This window comes from Geotrypetes seraphini, chromosome 1 (assembly GCF_902459505.1).
Source record: "Geotrypetes seraphini chromosome 1, aGeoSer1.1, whole genome shotgun sequence".
Classification (NCBI taxonomy): Eukaryota; Metazoa; Chordata; class Amphibia; order Gymnophiona; family Dermophiidae; genus Geotrypetes; species Geotrypetes seraphini.
Genome location: NC_047084.1, coordinates 196,337,393 through 196,362,333, shown reverse-complemented (window position 1 = coordinate 196,362,333; position 24,941 = coordinate 196,337,393). Strand labels below are relative to the sequence as shown.

The window sequence follows — 24,941 nt, the reverse complement described above, 5'->3', positions numbered from 1 at the left end:
GAGCCCCTGTCAAAATTTATTGATCATTTCTTGAGACCTGAAGTTTTGAATATTGCTTCATATATAAGGGATTCAGCCCATCTATTACGGATCCTGGAAGAAATGAGAGATATTGGGAAGGTCACGTTTTTTGTGACCTTAGATGTTTCTTCCCTCTATACCTGTATCCCTCAGGATGCTGCTTTGGAAGTTATACAGGAGGTTCTTACACGGAAAGACTTGGGTCGCTTCAATAAGGACTGGTTAATGAAACTTGCTCGTCTGGTGATAAACCAGAATTTTTTCTGGTATAAGGGAGAATTCTACAATCAAATACAGGGTGTCGCGATGGGAGCGACTCTGGCACCCTCTGTGGCAAGCCTCTATGTGGAAAAATTTGAACAACAACAAGTGTACCCTGCTCAAAATTTTAAACATGTCCTTCTGTGGAAGAGATATCTTGACGATATTCTGATTTTTTGGGATGGATCCGAATCCGAATTGAAAGTTTTTTTGAGCTGGCTTAACTCACTTAACCCCCATTTATCTTTTACTATGACCCATCATTGTGATAATATTCCATTTTTGGATATACGAATAATGAGAGATATAAATCATCAATTATACACTACCTTGTATAGGAAAGAAGTGGACAAAAATCATTTTCTCCACTTTACTAGTTTTCATCCATATTTCCTAAAATTTAATATTCCTACCAGTCAATTTCTGCGAATTCGAAAGCTTTGTTCATATCAGGAGGAGTTTGAGAAGCAGTCTAAGATATTAAGTGACCGTTTCCTTAAAAGGGGCTATCCCAAAAAAGCTATTCGTAAAGCTTACTTAAGAGCTAAATATGCACAACGGGCCCTTTTACTTATGGATAAAAGTGATCAACAGATTGAAACTCAGGAAGACCGTATTATTATGGTGCTTCCTTTTACTACCTTGAGTACTGCTTTCTTTGAGATTGTAAAACGTCACTGGCCAATACTTAAACTTGATTCTCAGTTTCAAAACTACCCTATTGCCTCCTATAGGAGAGGGAGAACTTTAGGAGAGATTTTATCTCATCATAAGTTTGAAATTAAAACACGAGATAAATCTTCTGTGTTTGAGCATTCAATATGTAATGACTGCCAATGGTGTGAATACGCCATTACTGGTCCTTCCTGGAGACATCCAGGGACGAATAAAATATATCATGCATTCTCTAACACCTCTTGTCAGAGCTCTATGGTTGTATATATGATTCAATGCCCATGTCAACTCCTTTATATCGGGAGGACTAGTCGGAAGATTAGTGTCCGCTTGACCGAGCACAAGTCTCGCATAAATACTGGTAATGTTGAGGCACCTCTAGTACAACATTGGAGGGATAATAAACATAATATTACGGATCTAAGATGGAGGGTTATAGATCAGGTTCATGTGGGGTGGGAGGGTGGCGACTCTAAGAGTAAATTAAACTATAGGGAGCAAAAATGGATTTTTTCCTTAAATTCAGTGATTCCCACTGGCTTGAATGCCGAAATAGAATGGACGACTTTAATATGAGGCTAAAAAAGAATAGGGGGGCGTTTCTTACGCTAAGTCTGATGTCATCACGTTTGGGAATAGTTAGGAGATTTAAAGGTGTGAACGCCGCGGCCATGTTTCCTGTCTTTAAACCTGACGCGGGGAGCATGAGCTGGAATATTTGAGGTAACTTAGAATTATGTTAAAAAACTATTTAAATGCAATATATTACAGCAGAATGGTATTACAACTACATATCTTATTATTTTGAATTTTTTGCAGGGGGATTCCTTGATACAGCCCGAAAGGGCGAAACGTAGTCTACGTCGGAGTGCGTACCCCCACCCGCGTAGCTAAAAGATAAGTTATATGCTTTCTAATAGAATATAAATTTAAAACAAAATTACTTTAAAAATGACTAAAACTACATAGGACCAATGACGATCAGGGGTCCTACATGCCTAAAGTATAATAGCATGTAGTGGCACTACTGAGGTCCATGAGATAAGAACTAATGTTTAGCTGAAGAAGCCTATATTGAAAAGTTTGGTGACCTTTTGCATTTGTTGTTTGCTAGAACAGAGGAAGTGTCATGTTTACTGATCTGAAACCTAAGTCTTAGAACAGGGAACAAGTCACTAAAACGTAGTTATAAGATGCCCAATGCATTGAAATAGAAGATGATCTCAGATAGTCCAGATGTAACCCCCCACCCCCAGTGCTGACAAGTGAAACTAAATTGTGCCTGATTAAGTCATTATGGTATTGCTAATGTTAGGGGAAATTACTAATGAAGTAAGATTGACAAGGAATCATATGACCAACTAACCAAATACGGACTTAGTGGCAAAATGAAGTCATATGCAATTTATCATTTGATCTTAATGAAGTAATTGTATTGTAATTGAAAGATGTACTAACTTACATATGAATAATAATAAATGAAATGTCATGAAGCTAACAAAATGATCTGTCACCTGTGGTTCAGGGAGATCCTTAGGTTGGACTCTGTCACTTAGCCTTTATGTTTTAAACTTCAACTCGTGTCTGGTTGTTATTCCTTGGCCTCCCTCAGAGATGGAAGGGTTGGAGGGGGAGGAAATCTGTCCATGTAATTATTAAGAGCAAACAGCTGATCCTGGTGAGAGGAGCTCATGTGATGACAAAATTCCCTCTGTTCATTTATTCTTTTTATTTTTATATACTGAAATTTTTTTTATTGAAGTTTTAACATACATCAATAAACTAAAAAGGGGGAAGGGGAGGTGCTAGGAGCTGGCTAACAGAAAACAAATCCAAAAGAAATGAAATTAGGTATATCTTAGTCCAATTTTATAAGATTGTGCTCATGAGGATATAGCAAGATCAACTAAAAGCAGGCAAAGCCATCAGACTGGCCAGAATACATATGAAGGTATTTAAGAAACTAAGGCCTTTTAAACTATTGGGAGTAATCTTTGACGGAAAATTATATCATGAACAGATTGGCTCAGTCATTCAGAAATGCTTTCATCGTTTGCGGATGATACGTTCACTCGCCAAACTGCTAGATTCCTCTTCACTTAACATTCTCATTCATTCGTTAGTAATATCTTGCATCGACTACTGTAACGCTCTATATAAAGGAATAACCAAGAAATAAATTAGATGCTTACAAATTGTTCAGAACTCTTCCATTAAAATTATAACCAATATGCGAAAGTTTGATCATGTTACTCCCTTACTGATTAACAGTAGAACACTGCATTATTTACAAAGTTATGTTACTGACTTACAAAGCTAAAGCCTCTGGTCCAGAATTCATTAATAGACTAATTCCACATTCTTCTCAACATTCCTTCCAATCAATTAATCAAAATTTGCTTTCAGTCCCATCTCTAAGACACATTAACACTATGCGCACTAACATTTTCTCTGTGTCTGCTCATATGTTGTGGAACTCAGCCCCAAACTACCTAAGAGAAAGTACTTCACTAAACACCTTCACATCAAATCTAAAAACATTCTTCTTCAAAGACACTTTTGCGCTATGATCGTCCTTTTAAGGATGTTGTACATATTTTTTACTGGCATCTGTGCCGGCCTTTAAGTCTCCCTGCCCTTTCATTCTCCTCCTCGTTTTTCTATCCAAATATTGTAGTTCTTCCCCCTTTCCTTTTGTTCCTGTCCTAGTCTGCATGATTTGTGTATATATTCATAATGTGCTTGTTTGTTTATTTTTATGTTTCTCCCTTTGTTTTAACATGTAAACCACCTTGAAGCCTGATTTGGTGGGATATCAAATTTTTAACAAACTTGTAAACTTTCCTCATGTAAGAGTAATTCCATATCCTTAAATCATTTTGGTTGCCCATCTCTGTACCTTTGTTTTATTCTCTTTTTCTCATCTTGTTGGCTACCATATATACTTGAATATAAACTAAGATTTTTGGGTCCAAAAATGGGGGTCTCGAAACTGTTGCAGGCCTCTGCTGGGCCTGCTGTGAGACCTGGTGGTCCAGCGGTGGCTGTGACAGACGGGATCTCTCCCACCTCCTCTCCCAGCTGATTCTAATAATTTTACCTCCCTCCTACCTCCCCTGCATACTTTTAGTATCCTTGTGATCCAGCTGTGAACCGTGGCGGAAGTGACCTTCCTTCACTCCAACCCACGAAGAGCTGGAAGTTGACTGGCTGCTGCAAGTTCACAGCAGCCAATCAGCTAGCAGCTCTGCATGGGCTTGAGCGAAGGAAGGTCACTACTGCCACGGTTCACAGCTAGACCACCAGGGCTACTAAAGGTATGCGGGAGGTGGGGTGGGTGGGAGGGAGATAAAAATTATTAGAATCAGCTGGGACAGGAGGTGGAAGGGATCCCTCTTGTCCCAGCTACCAGGTCTCACGGCAGGCCCAGTGGAGGCTTGCAAGTCATTGGGAGAGGGGACAGAACCTGGCAGGGAGGGAGGGGGCTGGGTGCAGAGATTGGCAGGGCAGGGAGTGAGCAAGGGGGCTTGATGCAGAGAAGCAGAGAACAGGGTGCAGAGCAAAAACGCTGCGCCTTCAAGGCCCTGGTCCTTGCTTTCAAAACCTTCCATGAAACGATTTCGCACTACATGAAAACTAAACTACAAATCTACTTCCCAAAGTGACCACTGAGATCTCAAGAATAAAAATGGCTGACCATACCCTTCCAGCTATTCCCTCAAAACTGAAACAGTCTGCAAACGCTCTTACTCACACTTCATACCCAGACTATGGCACACCATCCCCCCATCTGTTAGAACACTAGATGGACTTTGAAGCTTCAGGAAAGCCATGAAAACCTTCCTCTTCACAAACCTAGTGCCTTAAGAACATGCACCCAGAAATGCCAGAATCAACACACCTACACCACCTAATCTCATCAGATGCTGCTTAGTGCATATGTTTTATTGTCATGTCTATGTCATCTCTGTCCTGTCTCGATTATATTGTGGATATACTTTGTAACCCATTCTGGGCTCCTTTGGGAGGACAGACTAAATAACTGAATAAATAAACTACACTTGACTATTACACACACACCCCTAGTTTATATTTGAGTCAACCTAGTTTTCTCCTTTATTGGGTGAAAAAAGGTTACCTTGGTTTATATTCGGGATGGTTTATATTCGAGCATATATGGTACTTTGCAACTGTTTAAACATTTACCCAACCCCCCTTAACAAAACCATGATAGCAGTTTTTTTAGCGCAGGCTGGCACACAGAATGCTCTGCTCCCAACATTAATAGGAACTCTGAGTGTCAGGAGCAGCACAGAGCATTCAGCACACTGGCCTGCGCTAAAAAACGCTATTGCGGTTTTGTAAAAGGGGGGGATTAGTATAATTTATAATTAATTCATAAATTGTGTTCAAAGAGGCCTCCTTCAACCTTGGCTCAATGAATTCTGGGGTTTCAGTTAAGAGCTCATATGTTTTGCAAGCTCAATGCATTGGAGCTCCATTCAGGGTTGGGGTTTTTTTTAAAAAAAAGGACTCAGAAATGTCTCAAATTTCAGGCAGAAGTTTCTGTTGCAGTAGGATGTTTTAGGGTTATTCAGACAAGAAATTGGAGGTCCCTTTTTTCTCCCCAGACAGCATAGATGTTTTCTTGGATAGTGACTCCTAATATGGCTATTCTTCCTAAGGTGCATGACTTTTCACTTATCCACATTAAATTTCATCTGCTGTTCGAATGCTGAGTCTTCTAGGTTGCCCAATGTCCTCCTGCAATTTAAAAATGTCCACTTGCAATCTAACAAATTTGAATTTTTTTGCCATCTGCAAATCTGATCACCTCACTCATCTGATCACTCACCATTTCCAAATTATTTCTAAATTGTTAAAAAGCACCAGTCCCTATACAGATCTTTTGGCACTTCACTATTCATCTAATTCCATTTAGAGAGCTGGCCAATTAACCCTATTCTCCTTTTTCTATATTTTAATCAGTTTCCATTATACAATGGTGGCGGCAAACAGAATGCTAGGAATGATTAAGAAGGGGATCACGAACAAATCGGAGGTTATCATGACGCTGTACCGGGCCATGGTACGTCCCCACCTGGAATACTGCGTCCAGCACTGGTCGCCGTACATGAAGAACACAGTACTACTCAAAAGGGTACTAAAATGGTTAAGGGGTTGGAGAAGTTGCCGTACAGTGAGATATTAGAGAAACTGGGCCTCTTCTCCCTTGAAAAGAGGAGACAGAGTGGACATGATTAAAACATTCAAGATAATGAAGGGAATAGACTTAGTAGATAAAGACAGGTTGTTCACCCTTTCCAAGGTAGGAAGAATGAGAGGGCACTCTCTAAAGTTAAAAGGGGATAGACTCCATACAAACACAAGGAAGTTCTTTTTCACCCAGAGAGTGGTGGAAAACTGGAACGCTCTTCCGGAGGCTGTTATAGGGGAAAACACCCTTCAGGGATTCAAGACAAAGTTAGACAAGTTCCTGCTAAACCAGAACTTACGCAGGTAAGGCTAGACACAGGGCACTGGTCTTTGACCTAAGGGCTGCTGCGGAAGCGGACTGCTAGGCACGATGGACCACTGGTCTGACCCAGCAGCAGCAATTCTTATGCCTTAACAAGCACAACAGAACATTGCTTTCTATCCCATGGTTTTTTAAATTTACATTACATTAGTGATTTCTATTCCGCCAATATCTTGTGGTGCAAGGCGGATTGCATAAAAGTTTTCAGAGATTACATAAAAGTTTACAGGAATAGCATAAGAGATGTCATAAGAGTTACATAAGAATTACCAAAGAGTTGTAGAGATCTTAAGGTGATAAATGTTGGGTAATAAAATGTTGGGTAATAAGAATTACCAAAAACTTGTATAGATATTAAGGTGGTAAGTGTTGGGTAAATAGAGGCATTTTAGCATTAGTTGGGTATTTAGAAGCATATTAGAGTATATTAAGGGTGTAGAGTGGGTAGGTGGGTTTAGGTAGGAACTGGTCGTATTAGATAGGTTTTATGTATTTTTTGAAGAGTAGCGTTTTAGTTTCTTTTTTGAAGGTTTTGTAGTCTGTGGTCGATGACAACAGAATGGTGATTTGTCTGTCCAGTTTAGCTGCTTTGGTGGCTATTAGGTTGTCATATAGTTTTTTTCGTTTGACATTTTTGGATGGTGGGTGTGTGAAAAGTGAGTGGGTTTCTCCTTCCTCTAACGCGCCACTGATGATGTCATCAGTGACGCTTCATTGGTAGGAGAAAGCCACAAAGCAGCCGACGCTACTGGAGGGAGATTTGCTGCTCTCGCTGGGAGGGTCAGAAAGGTTCACTTGAGGGGGGGAGAGATAGGAGGGTCAGCGGGGGTTCAGCTGGGAGGGGGGGGAGAAGCGGTCTGCCTCGGTGCTCCAAGACCTGGCGCCATTATCTTTTTCAGGCAGCAGCTTTTACAATTTGCTGCTGTTGCCGGCTTCAGGCCTTCCTCTCTGCCGGATCCTGCCTACTTCCTGTTTTCATGAAGACAGGACCCGGCAAAGAGGAAGGCCTGAAGCCGGCAACAGCAGTGAATTGTGAATGCTGTTGCTGCCCGATGAAGTTCAGGACACCAGGCCTTGGGTGACAGAAGGAGGAAAGGGAGCAGAGGGGGAGAGAATTGGGGAGAGTGTTGCTGTACCCAACTGGAGGGAATGAAAGGAGATGCCAGGGCTTGGAGGGAAGAAGAGACGCCAGGGCATGGAGGGAAGGAAGAAGGTATGCCAGATCAAGGGAAAAGGGAGGGGGAAAGGAAGGAGGAGATGTCAGAGCATGGACGGGGAGGGGTAGATGGAAGAAAAGGAAAGGAGAGAGATACCGGGAATCAGGGAAGCTATGATGCCTGACCGTGAGGTGGGAAGGAAAGAAAGGAGAAGAGAGAGATGCCAGAGCATAGGGGAGGGGGTGGTGACAGAGAGAGAAAAACAGAGAGGTGACAGAGTTGAAATCAATCATGTACAAAGGAGAGAAGGGGCACGGGATAGATAGTTTATGGAAGGAGCATAGAAAGAGGGAAGATGCCATATGGAAGAGAGAGAGAGAGGGTGCACATTGGATAGAAAGAGCACAGAGGGCAGTGAATGGAAGGGGCGAGATAGAAGGTGAACAGTAGATGGAAGGGGTAGAGAGAGGGAAACAGACACTGAATGGAAGTGTGGGGAGAGGAAGGACAGCTGCTGAATGGAAGTGTGTGGGAAAGGGGGAGCACATGCTGGAAGGAAGTGGGGAGGAGAAAGAAAAAAAGGGCACATGCAGGATTGAGGGAAGAGGATAGAGTTAGTTACTGGAAGGGGTGAGGGAAAGAGGTGGCAAGCTATAGGTAGACACAGTGAAAGAGGGAAATTGAGGACCGAATAGTAAAAAATAATTTAGACAAAGGCAGAAAATAAATTCAGAAGGAAGATCAGGGAAGAACAGGAGGAAGGGAGCGGAGAGATGCCAGTACTTAGTAGGGGGGAAGGAGAGGAGACAGATAGATACCAGACCAATGGGGGTGAAAGGAGAACTGGAAGGGGGAAGCATGCAGTTTCTGGAAGGGGCACAGAAGGAGAGAAGATGCCATATAGGGGCAGAGAGATGGCAGACAGTGGATGGAAGGAAGAGAGTAACAAGAAGATGAGGAAAGCAGAAACCAGAGAAGACAAAGGTAGAACAAAAATTTTCTATTTATTTATTCCTTTAGGAGACATGTGCCACTCTTTCTGTGGTATTGCATTGTATGCAGAGTCCAGCTTCTTGCTGGTTCAATTTAACCTTTGTCTATGTATTTCTATTTTATCCCCCCTTTTACAAAACTGTGCAGCGTTTTTTAGCGCCAGCCGTGGTGGTAGCAGCTCTGATACTCAGAATTCTATGAGCGTCAGAGCTGTTACCACCGTGACTAAAATCCACACTACAGTTTTGTAAAAGGGGGAGGGGTAAGTTTGTGATGACATTCCATACTAGGCAAAGGTGTTTTCTGTGCTCTGTGTGTTCGAAAGACATGGTTTTCTGTTAGGATTGACTGCAGGATTAATCTGTACTAGTCTGGCTTGTTTAGTTTTACAATGGATGTATTGCTGTTGTACTTCTCACTGCAGTATGTAAGATGCTGCCTTTTCCTAGGTATTCATGTGTGACGTGTGGCTTGTTACTAAAAATCATGTTTTTCATACAGATGGGGGGGTGCCAAAAATGATGGGCCCCGAGTGTCACACATGCTAGGTACGTCACTGTGTACATGGGAGGTATAGTATGTTGCAGTAGTCTATTAGTCCAAGGATAAGGGATTGTACCATAAGTAGGAATTGTTTCCTATCAAAGAATTTTCAGATTTGTCTTAGATTTCTCATTGTCACGAATGATGCTTTTATTACTTTGTTGATTTGTGGTTGCATGGTACATGATTTGAACATATTAGACCAAATTTCTTGCCATATCTCATCATCCAATGGAATATTTAGATCACGGTGCCACAGACTCATCATGTTTGATAAGGAGATATCTGTCACCTTCTGTAGAACCTTATACCAGTTTGCCACAGCACTCTTTTTTAGATCAATTGATACAATCTTTGGTATTAGGTCCAAAAGATTATTTAATTTGGTTGTGCCCGAGTAAATAGCATCTAAGCACTGTCATAGTTGTAGTGACCTATAATGTTGATTCAGTGGTAGATTGTAAGTGTCCCTTATTTTATTATAAGTCATCCATTGAGAGTTTTTAATCAAGTCCCAGACAGTCCATATTCCACAATTCTGCCATATCTTCCAGTTCAAGGTGTCACCTTGGATTCTGATATTATCATTGTGCCACAATATCATGGAAGAGTCAGACCATTTGGATTGTATGCCATCAAACTCCTAGAGAACAGAGCTGGTGGAGGAATAGAGGGGTCTATTCAATTCTATGGAACAAAGGGAAATCGATAAGTTAAGTGCTAGATTGGTAGACCTGTATGTAGATCTGTCTCTCTAATTGTAGCCATTCGGGAGGATTGGAAGAGACATCCTCTGTAATCCACATTGCTCCTTGTCACATTATAAATGCTTGATGATACTTAAAGAAATCAGGGAAGTTAACACCCCCCATGGTTTTGTCATTTTTGTGTTTATGTACAGTAATATGGGGTTAGCTATTATTCCATAGAAATTTGCTGAGCATACGTTCTATTTCGTGATAAGTTTTCCGTTTTAGCAAGAAAGGTAGCATACTTAGAACATAGTTTATTTTAGGTTGTATCATCATTTGGATAGTGGCAAGCCATCCCCACCGCGTTACTACTACTACTACTAATTATTTTTATAGCACTACCACAGAATCACAAAGAGTAAGAAAACAGTCCCTGCTCAAAAGAGCTTACAATCTAAATATGCAAGACAGAAACAGGATGTCATGGATACAGTTAAGGGGAATAGTTAATCAGCGGGCTGGGTTGGAAGGCAGAGGAGCAGGGTTAAGGATTGAAAGCTATATCAAAAAGCTGGGTTTTCAGTCTGCTTTTATTCAAGAGAAGGGGCTTGACGGACAAGCTCGAGTAATTTATTCCAGACATAGGGGGCAGCTAGATGAAAGGAACGAAGTCTGGAATTGGCAGTGGAGGAGAAGGGTAACACTAAGAGTGACTTATCTGAGGAACAGAGTTTTCTGGGAAGTGTATAAGGAGAGAGAAGCGAGGAGAGATATTGAGGGGCAGCAGAATGCACACACTTGCAGGTCAGCAATAAGATCTTGAACTGTATGCGATGACAGATAGGGAGCCAGTGAAGTAACTTAAGTAGAGGAGTGACAAGAGTGTAGCGAGGTTGGTAGAAGATGAGTCACGCAGCAGAGTTTTGCACAGATTGCAAGCTATCTTGAGAGGGGACCATTTATGAGTTGATTCTTTGACTATGTTTATGAGATAATCCGTGTTGAATTTCTCTGTGTCTTCCATTATAGTTCCTACATAAAGACCAAGGTATTTGATTTGGATAGAGTTCCAAACCCAAAGCCATAAGCCTCTCTATCCTGCCTGTCTTCAAAGCAATTTAAAGACATAATTTCAGATTTGGAGGCATTTAATTTATATCCTGATACCATGGTGTATTTATCTATTGTAGCCAAAACAGCAGGGATGGAATCTGGAGAAACAGAGTATAACATCATCTGCGTAAGCAGAAAGTTTAATTTCATCACCCTGATATTCAAATCCTTTAATTAAATCATTAGTTCGGATAGCTACTAACAATGGCTCCAGTGCAATATTGAAAAGCAGTGGAGATAATGGGCATCCCTGTTGGGTTCCTCTCATTGGACTAAAGAGATCAGAAAGTTGACCATTAATAAAGAGTCGTGATGGAGGCATAGTATAGCACTGAAATCATTTTAATGAATTGCTCAGAAAAAATGAATTTTCTAAGAGATGCATACAGGAAAGCCCATTCGACTTGGTCGAAGGCATTTTTGGCATCAAGACCAATTATAATAAGTTTATTGTCTAGTGATTGAGTTACAGAGAAGATATTAGAGAGTGTATAAGTATTTTTGGTTGAATATCTTCCATTTGTGAAGCCAACCTGATCATTAGAAATCAATTTCATGAGGACTTTTTGCAACCTGGTCGCCAGGAGTTTAGCATATATCTTTGCGTCTACATTAATCATGGACAGCGGTCTATAATTTGCCATCTAGTGCTGATCCTTCCCTTATTTAGGGATGACAATAACTGTCACTTCTGTGAATGTACCCATCGCTGCTCCTTGTGATGCTAGATGTGTAAGAGTTGTTGTATATATGGAGCCAGAATGCCTGGTAGAATGCAACTGTTATACCATCAGGGCCCGATTTGTTTTTTGCCATATTCTGAATGGTGCCAATTTTCGCAGCGATAAGTCTATCTAGGGCATTGTTATCCGCTTCAGGTAGAATGGGCAGGGTTACCTGATCTAAAAAGGTATGCGGGTCATATTCTGATTTGGTTTCAGAGGAGTACAAGCATTCATAGAACTTTTTTAATTCAGCTAGGATCTCAGGCGTCGTGGAGATGTCTCCATCTTGACTCAGTAAGTTATGAATTGATTTTTTTCAGTTTTCTGCTTTAGATAGGAGGCTAACAAATGTCCTGATTTATTGTTTTCTGAGTAGTTTGCCTCATTGATGAAGACTGTATGTAGCACTTTTCCTTAAGACGGAGTTATATTGATATCTAAATTTCTGAAGTTCCTGAAGGATATTAATGTTCTTAATATATGTTTGATATTCCGCTTCTTTTGCTTTAATTTTAGTTTCAAATGTAAGGATCTCTATGTTGCGTTTCTTTTTGATTTTGGAATTGAAGGATATGATCAAACCGCATACGTAAGCTTTGAAAGCATCCCAAGTTATGCTCCAGCTGGTATCTTCATGTTTATTAAAAAGAAAAAAATTATTGTATAGCTCTCTCTATATGGGCTCGAAAGTCCTCTTTCAATAGGAGATTAGAGTTAAATCTCCGGGCCTTAGGAGGAGACATATGAGCAATATTATTCAAGGTGAGAGTTATAGCTGCATGATCTAAAACAGAGATTTCTTCAATTGACGCCACACTTATAGAAGGTTGAAGGGACTTATTAACAAGGAACATATCTATCCTAGAATATGAACAGTGAGGAGCAGAGAAAAAAAAGTATATTTTTTACTTTTGCGTTAGGAAAGTCCTCCAAACGTCAATCAAATCTAGTTGCATCATTACGTCATCTAGGGTAGACCAAGCCATAGGTTTTCTGTAAGCAGCAGATGAGATTGTATCAATGGTAAGGTTTAATATATTGAAGTCACCAACGATTATGTGATGTGTGGGATTAGTGGTTATTATCTGATTGGCCACTTCCTCAAAGAAGTCAGGGCAATCTGCTGTTGGTGCATATAGGTTGCTTATAGAGATATACTGTACAGTCAAACCTCGGTTTGCGAGTAACGCAGTTTGTGAGTGTTTTGCAAGATGAGCAAAACACTCAAGCAAACTAACTCGCAAACCGAGCATTGACTCGATTTGCGAGCCCCACCTGACCCGACCCTGGAAACCAGCAGTATTGCTCCCTCCAAGGCCACCGGCGCTGCTCCCTCCCTTTGCAATCGCCTCCTCCCCCCCCTCCACCAATGACCGGCCCTGTCCTTACCTGTGCGCCGCCAGTGTTAGAAAGTGCCTGCTGCCAATTTTCTGCTGGGCTGCTGCTGGGCCTTGAGCATCTGCACATGCTCAAGGCCTTCTGGATCTCACCCTATCATGAAAATCTTGGAGAGGGTGAGATTCAGAAGGCCTTAAACCAGGTGTGTCCAATGTCGGTCCTCGAGGGCCGCAGTCCAGTTGGGTTTTCAGGATTTCCCCAATGAATATGCATGAGATCTATGTGCATGCACTGCTTTCAATGCATATTCATTGGGGAAATCCTGAAAACCCGACTGGACTGCGGCCCTCGAGGACCGACATTGGACACCCTTGCCTTAAGCATACACAGATGCTCATGGCCCAGCAGCAGCCAGCAGAAAATCGACGGCAGGCATTTTCTAACGCTAATTTATAAATTGACAATTGTACAGAATATTGTTTCTTTTTATACTTTAATATAAGTTCAGTATAAAACTATTTGAGGCTTGTATGGATGGGATCAGATGGTTGACGGGGACCGAGCTCACAGGGATGGGGCGGGGACAGAGACAATTTTTTTTCCCCATGTCATTCTCTAGGCTCTGCCACGAATTGATTTCGACTACGTGTGGGTAAGTGGGGTGTCAGTCGGGTTGACGTAGCCGTCGTAGTGCAAGCAGGCGCAGGGTATGGCTCTCAAAAGAAATCTTAATCATTGTACTTCTAATCTTTGGCTCTTTTGACTAATGAGGTTCCCTCCATTTGTTCTTTTACCATGTCATCTGAATCTCCCTGTTCCACTTCAAGTACAAATTAGAGAATGACACGGGGATGGAGAAGGGACAAACTTTGTACCAGTGTCAATCTCTAAAAACCTGAGACTAGTATCAATATGTAAAAACTTAACACATCTTAGACAACTGGCAACTGAATTCAATTTTTAAAAAACTGCATAAGCTGCTTTTGGATGTAAATGAACTATTTTGTTAAATGACATTTGGGTCTTTGTCTGCCTTTGATGTGGCAACAAGAGTCTCATCTGCTGATCAGACTCCTATCATTTGCAACATCCTTCTATCTTGTGCCCAGCTGCTCAAGCACCTTACTGTTACTGCAACAGATTCATCCATCGCTGCTGGCATCAAGGAACATTTCCAACATTTAATAGACACTTATTTTCCTATTCATCCAGTTTAGGTTCTCTTCTCTGCCCATGTCTAAAAGACAATCCAATTACCTTCCCAGATGATGTAAAAAACATAAGCAACTGAATCTTTGGGAAGGTTGTACCAAAACCAGATCAAACCAGAAGGCTCTATTTGTGATTTATAAAGTTGTACAGAATATTGTCAATTTTTATACCTTCATAAAAAGATTTAAATCAATGTTCCCTCTAAGCCAGGGAAGCAGCTGTGCAAGTCATGATGTGTTCTGAGCAGCAGTTGGGCTGGGCTGGTGCATGCTGAGCAGGGGAAGGGGGGAAGGCAGGTAATTTTTGAAAATTATGTCAAATTATATTAAAAAAACTACAGTACTTAACCGTAACTTGTCTTGAGCACTTACTGAGAAAGGAGTGATCTAAATCCAATACCAGGCCTGCAGGCAGGCATAGAGAAATAATACAACACACTACAAATGCTCACATCTCCTATCCTTTCTTTCCCTCCCTCCCTTCTTCCAGTCTCCTTGGTCTAGCATCTCTGTCTCCTTCCTCCATGCCCAGGCATTTCTCCCTCCCCATCCATGGTCTTGCATTTCCTTTCCTTCCTTCCCCTTGTCTTCCTTCTCCCTTCCTCTCCCTAGTCAGGTGCAGCAATTCTCTCCCCCTCCACCCCTCCCCAGTCGGCAGCGCAGCATTCACAACTCGCTGCTCTTGGCTTTGGGCTTTCCTCTCCGCTGGGTCCCGCCTAATTCCTGTTTTCGCAAAGGTAGGATCTGGCAGAGAGGAAGGCCCAAAGCTGACAAGAGCAGCGAGCTGTGAAGGCTGCTGCTGCTGCTGGAAGAAGTTCCCGACACCAGCCCTCAATGGAGTTATCGGAGCACTGCACCTCCTTATGTGCTGCAACTAGGGCAGACCACCCCCCCTTGGTACGCCACTGATACTGCATATTACAGAATATTTTTTTTAATGTTATATATTTACCCCCTCCTTTACAAAGCTGCACTAGAATTTTTAGCACCGGCCGCGGAGGTAAGAACTCCGATGCTCATAGAATTCCTATCAGCATCGGAGTTCTTACCTCTACGGCCGGCGCTACAAACATTAGTGTGGCTTTGTAAAGGAGGGCCTTAATGTTGGTTAGTATCTGCTGTGCTGAGGTAATTTAATGCGGGGTAGTCTGGCTCTGGAGCTGCATGGTTATGCTGCCCAGTCTCTCCCATGCTATCTTCTGCACAGTTGCAGTGAATGCTGGCGGGCTTGAGCTGACTGGATTCCTGAGGGGAGGTCTCATGCCAAGGCTCATTACTGGGAAAGCTCTTACATCCACCAATCTTGTAGACAGAGTTCGAGCTTGATGGCCAATCAAGAGCACTTCCTTGTAGAAGTGCTCCTGATTAGCCATCAAGCTCCAGCTCTGTCTCTCAGATTAGTGGATATGCAGAGCTCTCCCCTGTTAGTGGCAATCAGCAGCTGGTGCACTGCAGGATGAAAGGTGCGCAGCTTAGAGAGAACATTGATTTAAATATGAAATCATAAGTGTTCGAGGCTTATGCAAATCAGGACAGAGCTCGTGGGGACAGGACGAGAATGGAGCTGGAGTCTTCAGGGACAAGGACAAACTTTGTCCCCGTGTCATCCTCTAGTTCCCTCTAGATCTTTCCATCATCTCTTGCATTTCTGCTGGGGGGGTTTTCACTCTTCATTCTCCACTTTTCTTCATCCTCCTTCCTTTTGGCCTGCCTTTCCTTCTATAGTTCTTCTGGTCTAAGGTTGACTGATCCAATCTGATAAGGTCCAAAACTCCCAACTCTTCCTCTTTGACCTTTTGTAAAGGTTAACTCAGTCACAGGAATCTTCTCTCTGCTGCAGTCAAAGTATGTGTATTCTATTGACAGGCAGAATTGCATCCCACATCAGTACAACTCTGTTTCACTCTTGCAGATAAGTATGTCCATCAGTGTGTCGAACTTCTCCATAAATCGTCTTTCTCCTCCAGTTTTGCTCTGCCCACAGAAACTTTGCTGGATTGTTTCAACAGCTGTTTATAGCAGGCCCACTGAATTTTGGATTTGCTTTGTACCACTGAACAAGGTAATATGTATATAGAAATAAAATGAAAAACAAAGAAAATAAGGGCATACCTTTTTTATTGGACTAATTTAATGCATTTTATGATTATCTTTCAAAGTAACCCATTCTTCCTCAGATCATAAGTAATCCAGTCATTAAGCCATTGACCGGTTCTATAATTTTGTCTGTCTTGATCACTGACGTCTCTCAAATACAACCAATATCTAATGAGATCCCCAACAGTTGGCAGGTTCAGCTAAGTTATCTGCCCGATACCACCAAATGATGTAAATGAGTCCAAACTTGCTTTTTTTTTCGGGGGGGAGGGGGGGCATTTTCAGTAATAGATTATCCCTATGACTACGCTGTGAATGAGAAAATGAAACTAATACGTTACTGTCAATATGGTAAATAAGCAAGTTAAATTGATAACTGAGGCACAAAAGGCATTAATATGCAATGCAAATATATAAAAACCATCATTAGAGCACTTATACGTATATCAGTAATTTGTGCATTTTTGCATAATTTCCTATAAATTCCAGGTAGGTAAATAACCTTACACAAAATTTAAAGCTAGTTGTTTTCCAAGAAAAATTGCACCACCTTTTCACTAGTGCTTTTTAAAATGGTGACAGCTCCAAAATTTACACACCTTTGTGTGTCAGGACCCTAACTTTTGATTGGTTTACAACTTTACATTACCTGCTCTTGACATTAGATGCAGGCTGATCTTCACTACCAAATAGCACAGTTACTTACCGTAACAGGTGTTATCCAGGGACAGCAGGCAGCTATTCTAAGATATGGGTGAGGTCATCGACGGAGTCGGGATACGGACGCCTCACAAGCAGACTTGCTTGAAGAAACTCGAAGTTTCGAGTCGCCCGCACCACGCATGCGCGAGTGCCTTCCCACCAGCGCAGGGCGCATCTCCTCAATTCAGATAGCTAGCAGAGAAGCCAACAAGGGGAGGTGGGTGAGTTGTGAGAATAGCTGCCTGCTGTCCCTGGATAACACCAGTTACGGTAAGTAACTGTGCTTTATCCTAGGACAAGCAGGCAGGTATTCTCACATATGGGTGACCTCCAAACTAACCAGAATGGGATGGTGGGAGTGTTGGCAATTTAGGAGAATAAATTTTGTAATACTGTTTGGCCAAACTGTCCATCCCGTCAGGAGAAAGTATCCAGACAATAGTGAGAAGTGAAGATATGAACCGAGCACCAAGTAGCAGCCTTACAAATTTCCTCAATAGGTGTAGATATGAGGAAAGCTACTGAAGCTGCCATTGCTCTGACTTTATGGGCTGTGACTTTACTGTGTGGGGTTAATCCAGCCTGGGCATAGCAGAATGAGATACAAGCCGCCATCCAATTGGAGATGGTACGCTTAGAAATAGGATGGCCCAAATAATTTGGATCGATGAAACAAAAAGTTGATGAGCAGTTCTGTGTGGTTTGGTGCGTTCCAAGTAGAAGGCCAAAGCAGGTTTACAGTCCAGAGTATGAAGAGCTGATTCTCCAGGATGAGAATGAGGCTTTGGAAAAAACACTGGAAGAACGATGGATTGGTTGAGATGAAATTCCGAGACCACTTTAGGGAGGAATTTAGGATGAGTCCGAAGAACCACTTTGTCATGATGGAACACCATGAATGGTGGGTCAGCAACTAGAGCTTGCAGTTCACTGACTCGTCGAGCAGAAGTGAGGGCTATGAGAAACACCACTTTCCAAGTGAGATACTTCAGATAAGCCTTATCAGTTGGTACAAATGGAGGCTTCATTAGTTGAGTAAGGACAACATTGAGGTCCCAAACCACAGGAGGCAGTTTGAGAGGAGGTTTGACATTGAAAAATCCTTTCATGAATCTGGAAACCACCGGATGATCAGAGAGGCCTTCAATAGGCTGATGGAAAGCCGCAATTGCACTGAGATGGACTCGGATAGATGTAGACTTGAGGCCAGAATTGGATAAGTGCAAAAGATAGTCCAAACCAGAAGATAAGGAGGAATGCTGAGGCTCCTTATGATGAGAAAAACACCATGTAGAAAATCTAGTCCATTTTTGGTGATAGCATTGTCTAGTGGTAAGCTTTCTAGAAGCCTCTAAAACGTCTCTTACAGATTGAGAAAACTGAAGAGGGGTTATGTTGAGAGGTACCAAGCTGTCAGGTGTAGAGACTGCAGGTTGGGATGAAGCACAGATCCTTGACTCTGTGTAAGCAGAGAAGGAAAAACTGGTAGAAGGTATGGCTCCCTGCTGCTGAGTTGAAGTAGAAGGGAGTACCAAGGTTGTCTCGGCCACCGAGGAGCGATTAGAATCATGGTGGCATGATCGTTCTTCAACTTGACCAGAGTCTTGAGAATGAGAGGGAATGGAGGGAACGCGTAGAGGAAGAGATTCGTCCATTCTAGAAGAAAAGCATCTGCCTCGAGGCAATGAGGAGAGTATATCCTGGAGCAGAACTGAGGCAGTTTGTACTTGTGGGGAGCCGCAAAGAGGTCTATCTGAGGCGTTCACCACTGTGAAAAAATGTGATGAAGAGGTGAAGAACGGAGTATCCATTCGTGAGGTTGCAGTAGACGACTCAAGTTGTCCGCCAAGCAATTCTTTGCCCCTTGAATGTAGACAGCTTTGAGGAAGGTGTTGTGGCAGATTGCCCAATCCCAACCTCCAGAGCTTCTTGACAAAGGGAGGCAGTTCCCGTCCGTCCCTGTTTGTTGACATAATACATGGCAACTTGGTTGTCCGTCTGAATGAGGACTACTTTGACGTGAAGCAGGTGTTGAAAAGCATGGAGAGCTTTGAGAATCGCTCTGAGTTCCAACAGATTGATATGACACTGATGATCCGTACTGGTCCAGCGGCCTCGAGTATGGAGACCATCGCGATGAGCGCTCCAAGCTTAGGTCGAAGAGTCTGTCGTGAGGACCTTCTGCTGAGGGAGCGTTTGAAAAAGCAAGCCTCTGGAAAGATTGGAAGAGAACATCCACCAACGGAGAAATTGCTTCAAAGAAGGAGTGACTGATGTGTCAAGAAAGTGGATCGCAAACCTGCATCCATTGAGATGCCAGGGTCCACTGAGGAATTCTGAGGTGAAGTCTGGCAAAAGGAGTCACGTGTACTGTGGAGGCCATGTGACCTAGGAGTACCATCATGTGTCTCGCTGAGATGGAAGATCAGGAAGACACTGTATGACAGAGTTGAAGTAGAGCTTCCAGATGTTGCTGTGGAAGGAATGCTCTGAGTTGGACAGTGTCCAGAACAGCTCCAATGAATTCTAGAGTCTGTGAGGGTTGAAGCTGAGATTTGGGAAAATTGATCTCGAATCCCAAACTTTGTAGGAACCAAGTAGTCTGTTGGGTCGCTACAATAACCCCTTGAGACATGGAATCTTTGATGAGCCAGTCGCCGAGGTAGGGAAACACCTGAAGACCATGATTCCGAGCTGCACTACCAGGCACTTGGTGAACACTCTAGAAGACGAGGCCAGGCCGAATGGTAGTACTCTGTATTGATAATGCAGATTCCCCACCCGAAATCTGAGGTACAGACGGGAGTCCGGATAAATGGGGATACGAGTGTAGGCCTCCTTGAGATCCAGAGAGCATAACCAGTCGTTCTACTCGAGAAGGGGATAAAGGGATGCCACGGACAACATTCGAAACTTTTGACTAGAAATTTGTTGAGAGCCCTGAGATCCAGAATGGGTCGCAGATCACCCATCTTCTTCGGAACAAGGAAGTAACGGGAGTAAAAACCCCTGTTTGCTGCTCCAAGGGAACTGGTACGATGGCATGGAGACGAAGCAGAGCTTGAGCTTCTGAAGAAGAAGGGCGGTCTGGGATGGATTGGAAGGATACTCTCTTGGAGGAAGCTCTGGTGGAACCTGAGTGAATTGAAGAGAGTATCCCTCCCTGATGATGGTAAGCACCCAGAGATCGAAGGTAATTGACGTAAAAATAATGGAGACGACCTCCTATAGGGGGAAAATGAGACAGAGTCAGAACGGTGGAGGTTATGCTCTGTCAAAAAGGCTGAGAAGTCTTAGGTGCAGCAGAAGGTTGAGGTTTTTGTTGCTTCTGAGGTTGCTGTTTCTTAAGAGGAGGGCGAGTGTAAGGAGCCAGCTTTGGAGCATAACACCATTGATAGATAAGAGCAGGATGTGCAGACTTGGCAGGAGCTGGCTTTGGCTTAGGTCTGACAATCAAAGCAAAAGATTTTTCATGGTCAGACAATTTCTTGGTGGCTGCCTCGATAGATTCAAAGAGGTCATTGCCCTCACAAGGAACATTAGCCAAGCAGTCTTGAAGATTAGGGTCCATGTCAATGGTACGCAGCCAGGCAAGATGATGCATAACCACAGAGCAAGCAACTGCTCGAGGAGACAACTCGAATGCATCATAAGATGACTGGAAGAGATGCAAACGGAGTTGAGACAAAGAACAATAACTTCTTGAAATTCAAAGTGCATTTGAGTATCCAGATAATGCAAGAACTTCGGTAATAAAGAAATAAGAAATTCAAAATAAGTGATGAATTGAAAATTATAATTGAGGACTTTAGAGGACATCATAGCATTTTGATAGATGCGACGTCCGAATTTGTCCATAGTTTTCCCTTCCCTTCCAGGAGGAATGGTGGCATAAACCTTGGAAGGATGGAACCTCTTTAAGGAGGACTCGACAAGGAGGGATTGATGAGATAACTGTGAGTTGTCAAATCCTTTGCGATGCACAGTTTTATATCTAGAGTCCAATTTTCCTGGAACAGCTGGTATGGAAAAAGGTGTTTCCATGCATCGACCAAAAGTCTGATTCAAAAGCTTATGAAATGGAAGCTTAAGAGACTCTGACGGACGTTAAAGAAGATGCATGACTTCTAGATACTCCTTAGAGTATTTGGAGTCAGTATCTAATTGAAGATCCAAGTCCACAGCCATCTGACGAAGGAAAGACGAGAAAGATAGATGATCTGCCAATGCTTTGCCTCGAGAAGGATTTGAGGACGTCGTTAAAGCCTGAGTCGAAGATCAAGCTTCGGCAGGGAAAAAGGCATCAAAGGAACCTGGTGACTTGGACGAGGCAATCGAAACCGGGATATCCTCAAGGTCCGGCATCGGAGACCTCGAACGAGGAGTCGGTGGTCTGGTCGAGGTTGGAGTAGATCAAGGCTTAGAGGAAGATGGTCTGTCTTGAGAAGAAGAACTATGCCTGGAAGGATGCCTCGATGAAGGCCTCGAACGTCGGTGAGAACTGTGTCTAGGACCAGATCTTGAGGATAGAGGAGACTTCACCTCGGAGACGAGAGCAGCCGATGCCATCGGATGAATAGAACTAGAGGCTGCAGATCGAAACTCGAGGCTTGGTGGAGGAACCTCGATGCACTCCCAAAGACTCTGCTCCTTGTATAGAGTGTGAGGATGCCAGACCAGACACTCGCAGAGACTCTGCTCCCTGCAAAGAGTGTGTAAGTTCAGACTGGGGCAAAGTAAGTAACCAGCGGGAGTCTGCTGGTTAAGAGGAAGTCTGGTTAAGAGGAAGCAGTTTGGGTCCCATGTTAGTAAGACTTTAAGAATAAATGGGATACCCATGTGGGATCCCTACGAGGGTCAAGATAAGGAAATTGGGTCATTAGGGCATAGACAGGGGGTGGGTAAGCAGAGTGAGCAGACTTGATGGGCTGTAGCCTTTTTCTACCATCATCTTCTATGTTTCTATGTTTCTATGTAAGGAACTGAATAAACTGCTTCTCTAACATGGTCTGGAAAGAAGCCGGCAAGGATGGATCCGCGTCTGAAACTGGACCACCTGCTTTGGCTGGAGGTTCCTTCGAGGTAGTGTGAGTGTGCTTCGACCTGGGAGTCTTAGACACTTTAATCACTACTGGTGGAACCGACTGCTGAGCTATCTGACCTGAGGAAACACGGGAAGATACAGCAGATGACATTGAAGAAAGAGCCGTTGCAAACGACGAAGATCTGACGAGGCTCAAGGTGGAAGCAGTAGGTGCAGGAGGAACCTCGGTAGGAGTCGAGGCTGAGGACGCCTTCGAAGTCGAGGGATCAGTAGAAGACTCCATCTCGAAGAGCTTGTCCACCAAATTACGACGACGCTTGAAAGCACGAGGCTGAAGTGTTTGGCAAGGCAGGCACGACCTAGGATGATGTTCCGGTCCAAGGCACTTGAGGCAGCGTCCGTGAGGGTCCGTAAGAGAGATCGCGCGCTGACACTTGCTGCACCTCTTGAAGCCCATGGCAGGCTGGGGCATAGAAGGAAAAATAGCCGCCGCAAGATTAAAGCCCTCTGGCTGCGGCCAAGCGGCCTGTCTCAAAAAACGGACGGAAGAAAATTTTTTTTTTTTTACTAAAACTAAAAGAAATAAAATAAGAACAGCGATTCGTGAGGAAAAATATAAAAAACGCGGTTCAGAGAAGGCACAAAGGAACGAAGTTAAACGCAGAGAGTCAAAGATGGACTTCTCAGCTCCGCGGAAAACTGAGGAGACGTGCCCTGCGCTGTGCGGGAAGGCACTCGCGCATGCGTGGTGCGGGCGACTCGAAACTTCGAGTTTCTTCAAGCAAGTCTGCTTGTGAGGCGTCCGCATCCGGGCTCCGTCGATGATGTCACCCATATGTGAGAATACCTGCCTGCTTGTCCTGGGATAAATATTTTTTGGTTTTCTTTGCTGAGCGAAATGGAATGTATTATGAGTTCAGTTCAGCATCCCCCAATCAACTTCAAAAGTTGACTCTTAGTTATATATGTTATGTAATGTTCACCGTCACCACTTTGTTTTAATAGACCACTTATCGTAGACTTAACACTTCTAAAATACCTTAAGTTCTCAAGAAGCAAAACAATATCCCTTTTCTGTTCTTATCAAAACCTTTCTGTCTTGATTAACTCAATTCACTTTATGTAGATTATACACTTCGGTGCGCTCTAACCCATTTCAATCAATACAAGAACGCAGAAGACAAACAAACAGACACATAGGATGAAGATCTGACAGCAGCAAACTTCACAGCAACAAAACGGGAGCTCAGGTTTCCTTTATTGGCGAGTATCTGTCTGTACAAATCGCCTGAAAATTCTCGCCCCTCCGTCTTCTAAACAAAAAAATAAATAAATAAAATCAAGCAGCAACAGAAGGCACCAAGGAGAATTTTAAACCCATATCTGGCAGCACTGGCGACTATGCAGTTAAAGGAAAGCAGCTTTGATGGGCCAGCTGCGTGGGCTCTTACCTCGCCACCGGGCATGCGGAGCGCCTCGCGAGGCATACTGCGGCTCCAAGCGGCGGGGAAATCTGGGGGAGGCGATGGCTGGCCATAGCGGAACAGGGCCAGTAGGGTCCCTAACAGGAAAGCAACGAGTGCACCGCCCGAGCAGAGTAGAAAGCGCACGAACAGCACTGCCCCGGCATCGCCCCGCCACAGCTGGGTACTCAGAAGCGCCAGCCCCGCCAATCCGCCTGCCAACAGCAGCAGACGACGAGGGGTGTAGGGGAACCCCCCACTTGCTCGGCCACCAGAACTTCTAACGGAGCTGAGGGTTGAGGGCTTCCTACGGACGCCCGAGAACATGACGCTCCTTGCGCCGGCGATACTATCAATGTCAGGCACATCTCCCGCGTGGGCTACGAATTTCGACCACCGGCTCCTCCGGCAGCAACCACTGCTGCGCGAGCCGAACAACACTGTTAACCAGAGGTATAATTCCAACGCGTAGCGCGCGGGGGCGCGGTGTCCGCTGCCTGGAGACGGAGGGTGGGGGAGGAGCCAGAGGTGCGTACGCGTGATGTGAGGGAGGGGAGGAGCGCAAGTAGCGCGTGGGTATTGGGAAGTTTACGCAGTGACGCTGCGCATACACTCAGTTTTGGTTGAGAGTGGCGGGGACGCGAAATTCGAGCATGATCAATGATTACAACGACAAAGGTTGAAACAGTGTGATCCAGCTTTGTACAAACGAGCACTTCAGCCTTTTCTTTAGAAGTATGATTCATGCGTGCAGATCTATTGATTTTCTTGTCCCCGAGGTTTGTGTTCTTGGAAGAAGGGTGCAAAATAAACTTTATTTTGAGCAGATAAGTCACATTTGGCAGAAAACCTGGTAGGTGGGACCCGAGTCCTTTTTAATCACCCAGCTGATAAATGGAGATGGGTTCAGGGCCTAGGCACCCAAATACAATGTGCCCCCTGGCCACATCTCCATTTACCTGTAGGTTTCCTCTTCCATATACACAATATTCTGCACTTATCTATACTACGTGGATTTACACAGTAACAAATCCAAAATCATCTATATACATTCTCATATAAGAATTTACATTTAGTAGCACAACCTAGAAATGAAACTGGAAAAAATAGACTAAACATAGAAACATGATGGCAGATAAAGGCCAAATGGGCCATCTGGTCTGCCCATCCGCAGTAACCAGGCCCTTTTGAATTCAGACACAGTCTTTGTCTCCACCACCTCTTCAGGGAGACTGTTCCACGCATCTACCACCCTTTCTGTAAAAAAGTATTTCCTTAGATTACTCTGGAGCCTATCACCTCTTAACTTTATCCTATGCCCTCTCATTGCAGTTTCCCTTCAAATTAAAGAGACTCGACTCGTGCAT

General features: G+C 43.5%; 1 protein-coding gene across 5 annotated transcripts in view; it reads right to left on the bottom strand.

Moving 5' to 3' along the window:
• SNX25 (sorting nexin 25) overlaps positions 1-24,135 on the bottom strand; it is a 421,363-nt gene extending 397,228 nt beyond the window's left edge. For 3 of the 5 annotated variants that reach the window (XM_033943491.1, XM_033943531.1, XM_033943523.1), the window contains exon 1: positions 23,563-24,134. In XM_033943491.1, the coding sequence (XP_033799382.1) occupies positions 23,563-23,901 (339 nt within the window). In that variant the 5' untranslated portion in view covers positions 23,902-24,134. Of the gene's footprint in view, positions 1-23,562 lie in introns of all 5 variants that reach the window. The other 2 variants (XM_033943506.1, XM_033943498.1) reach the window with 1 other exon arrangement.
• Between the last annotated feature and the right edge of the window lie 806 nt (positions 24,136-24,941).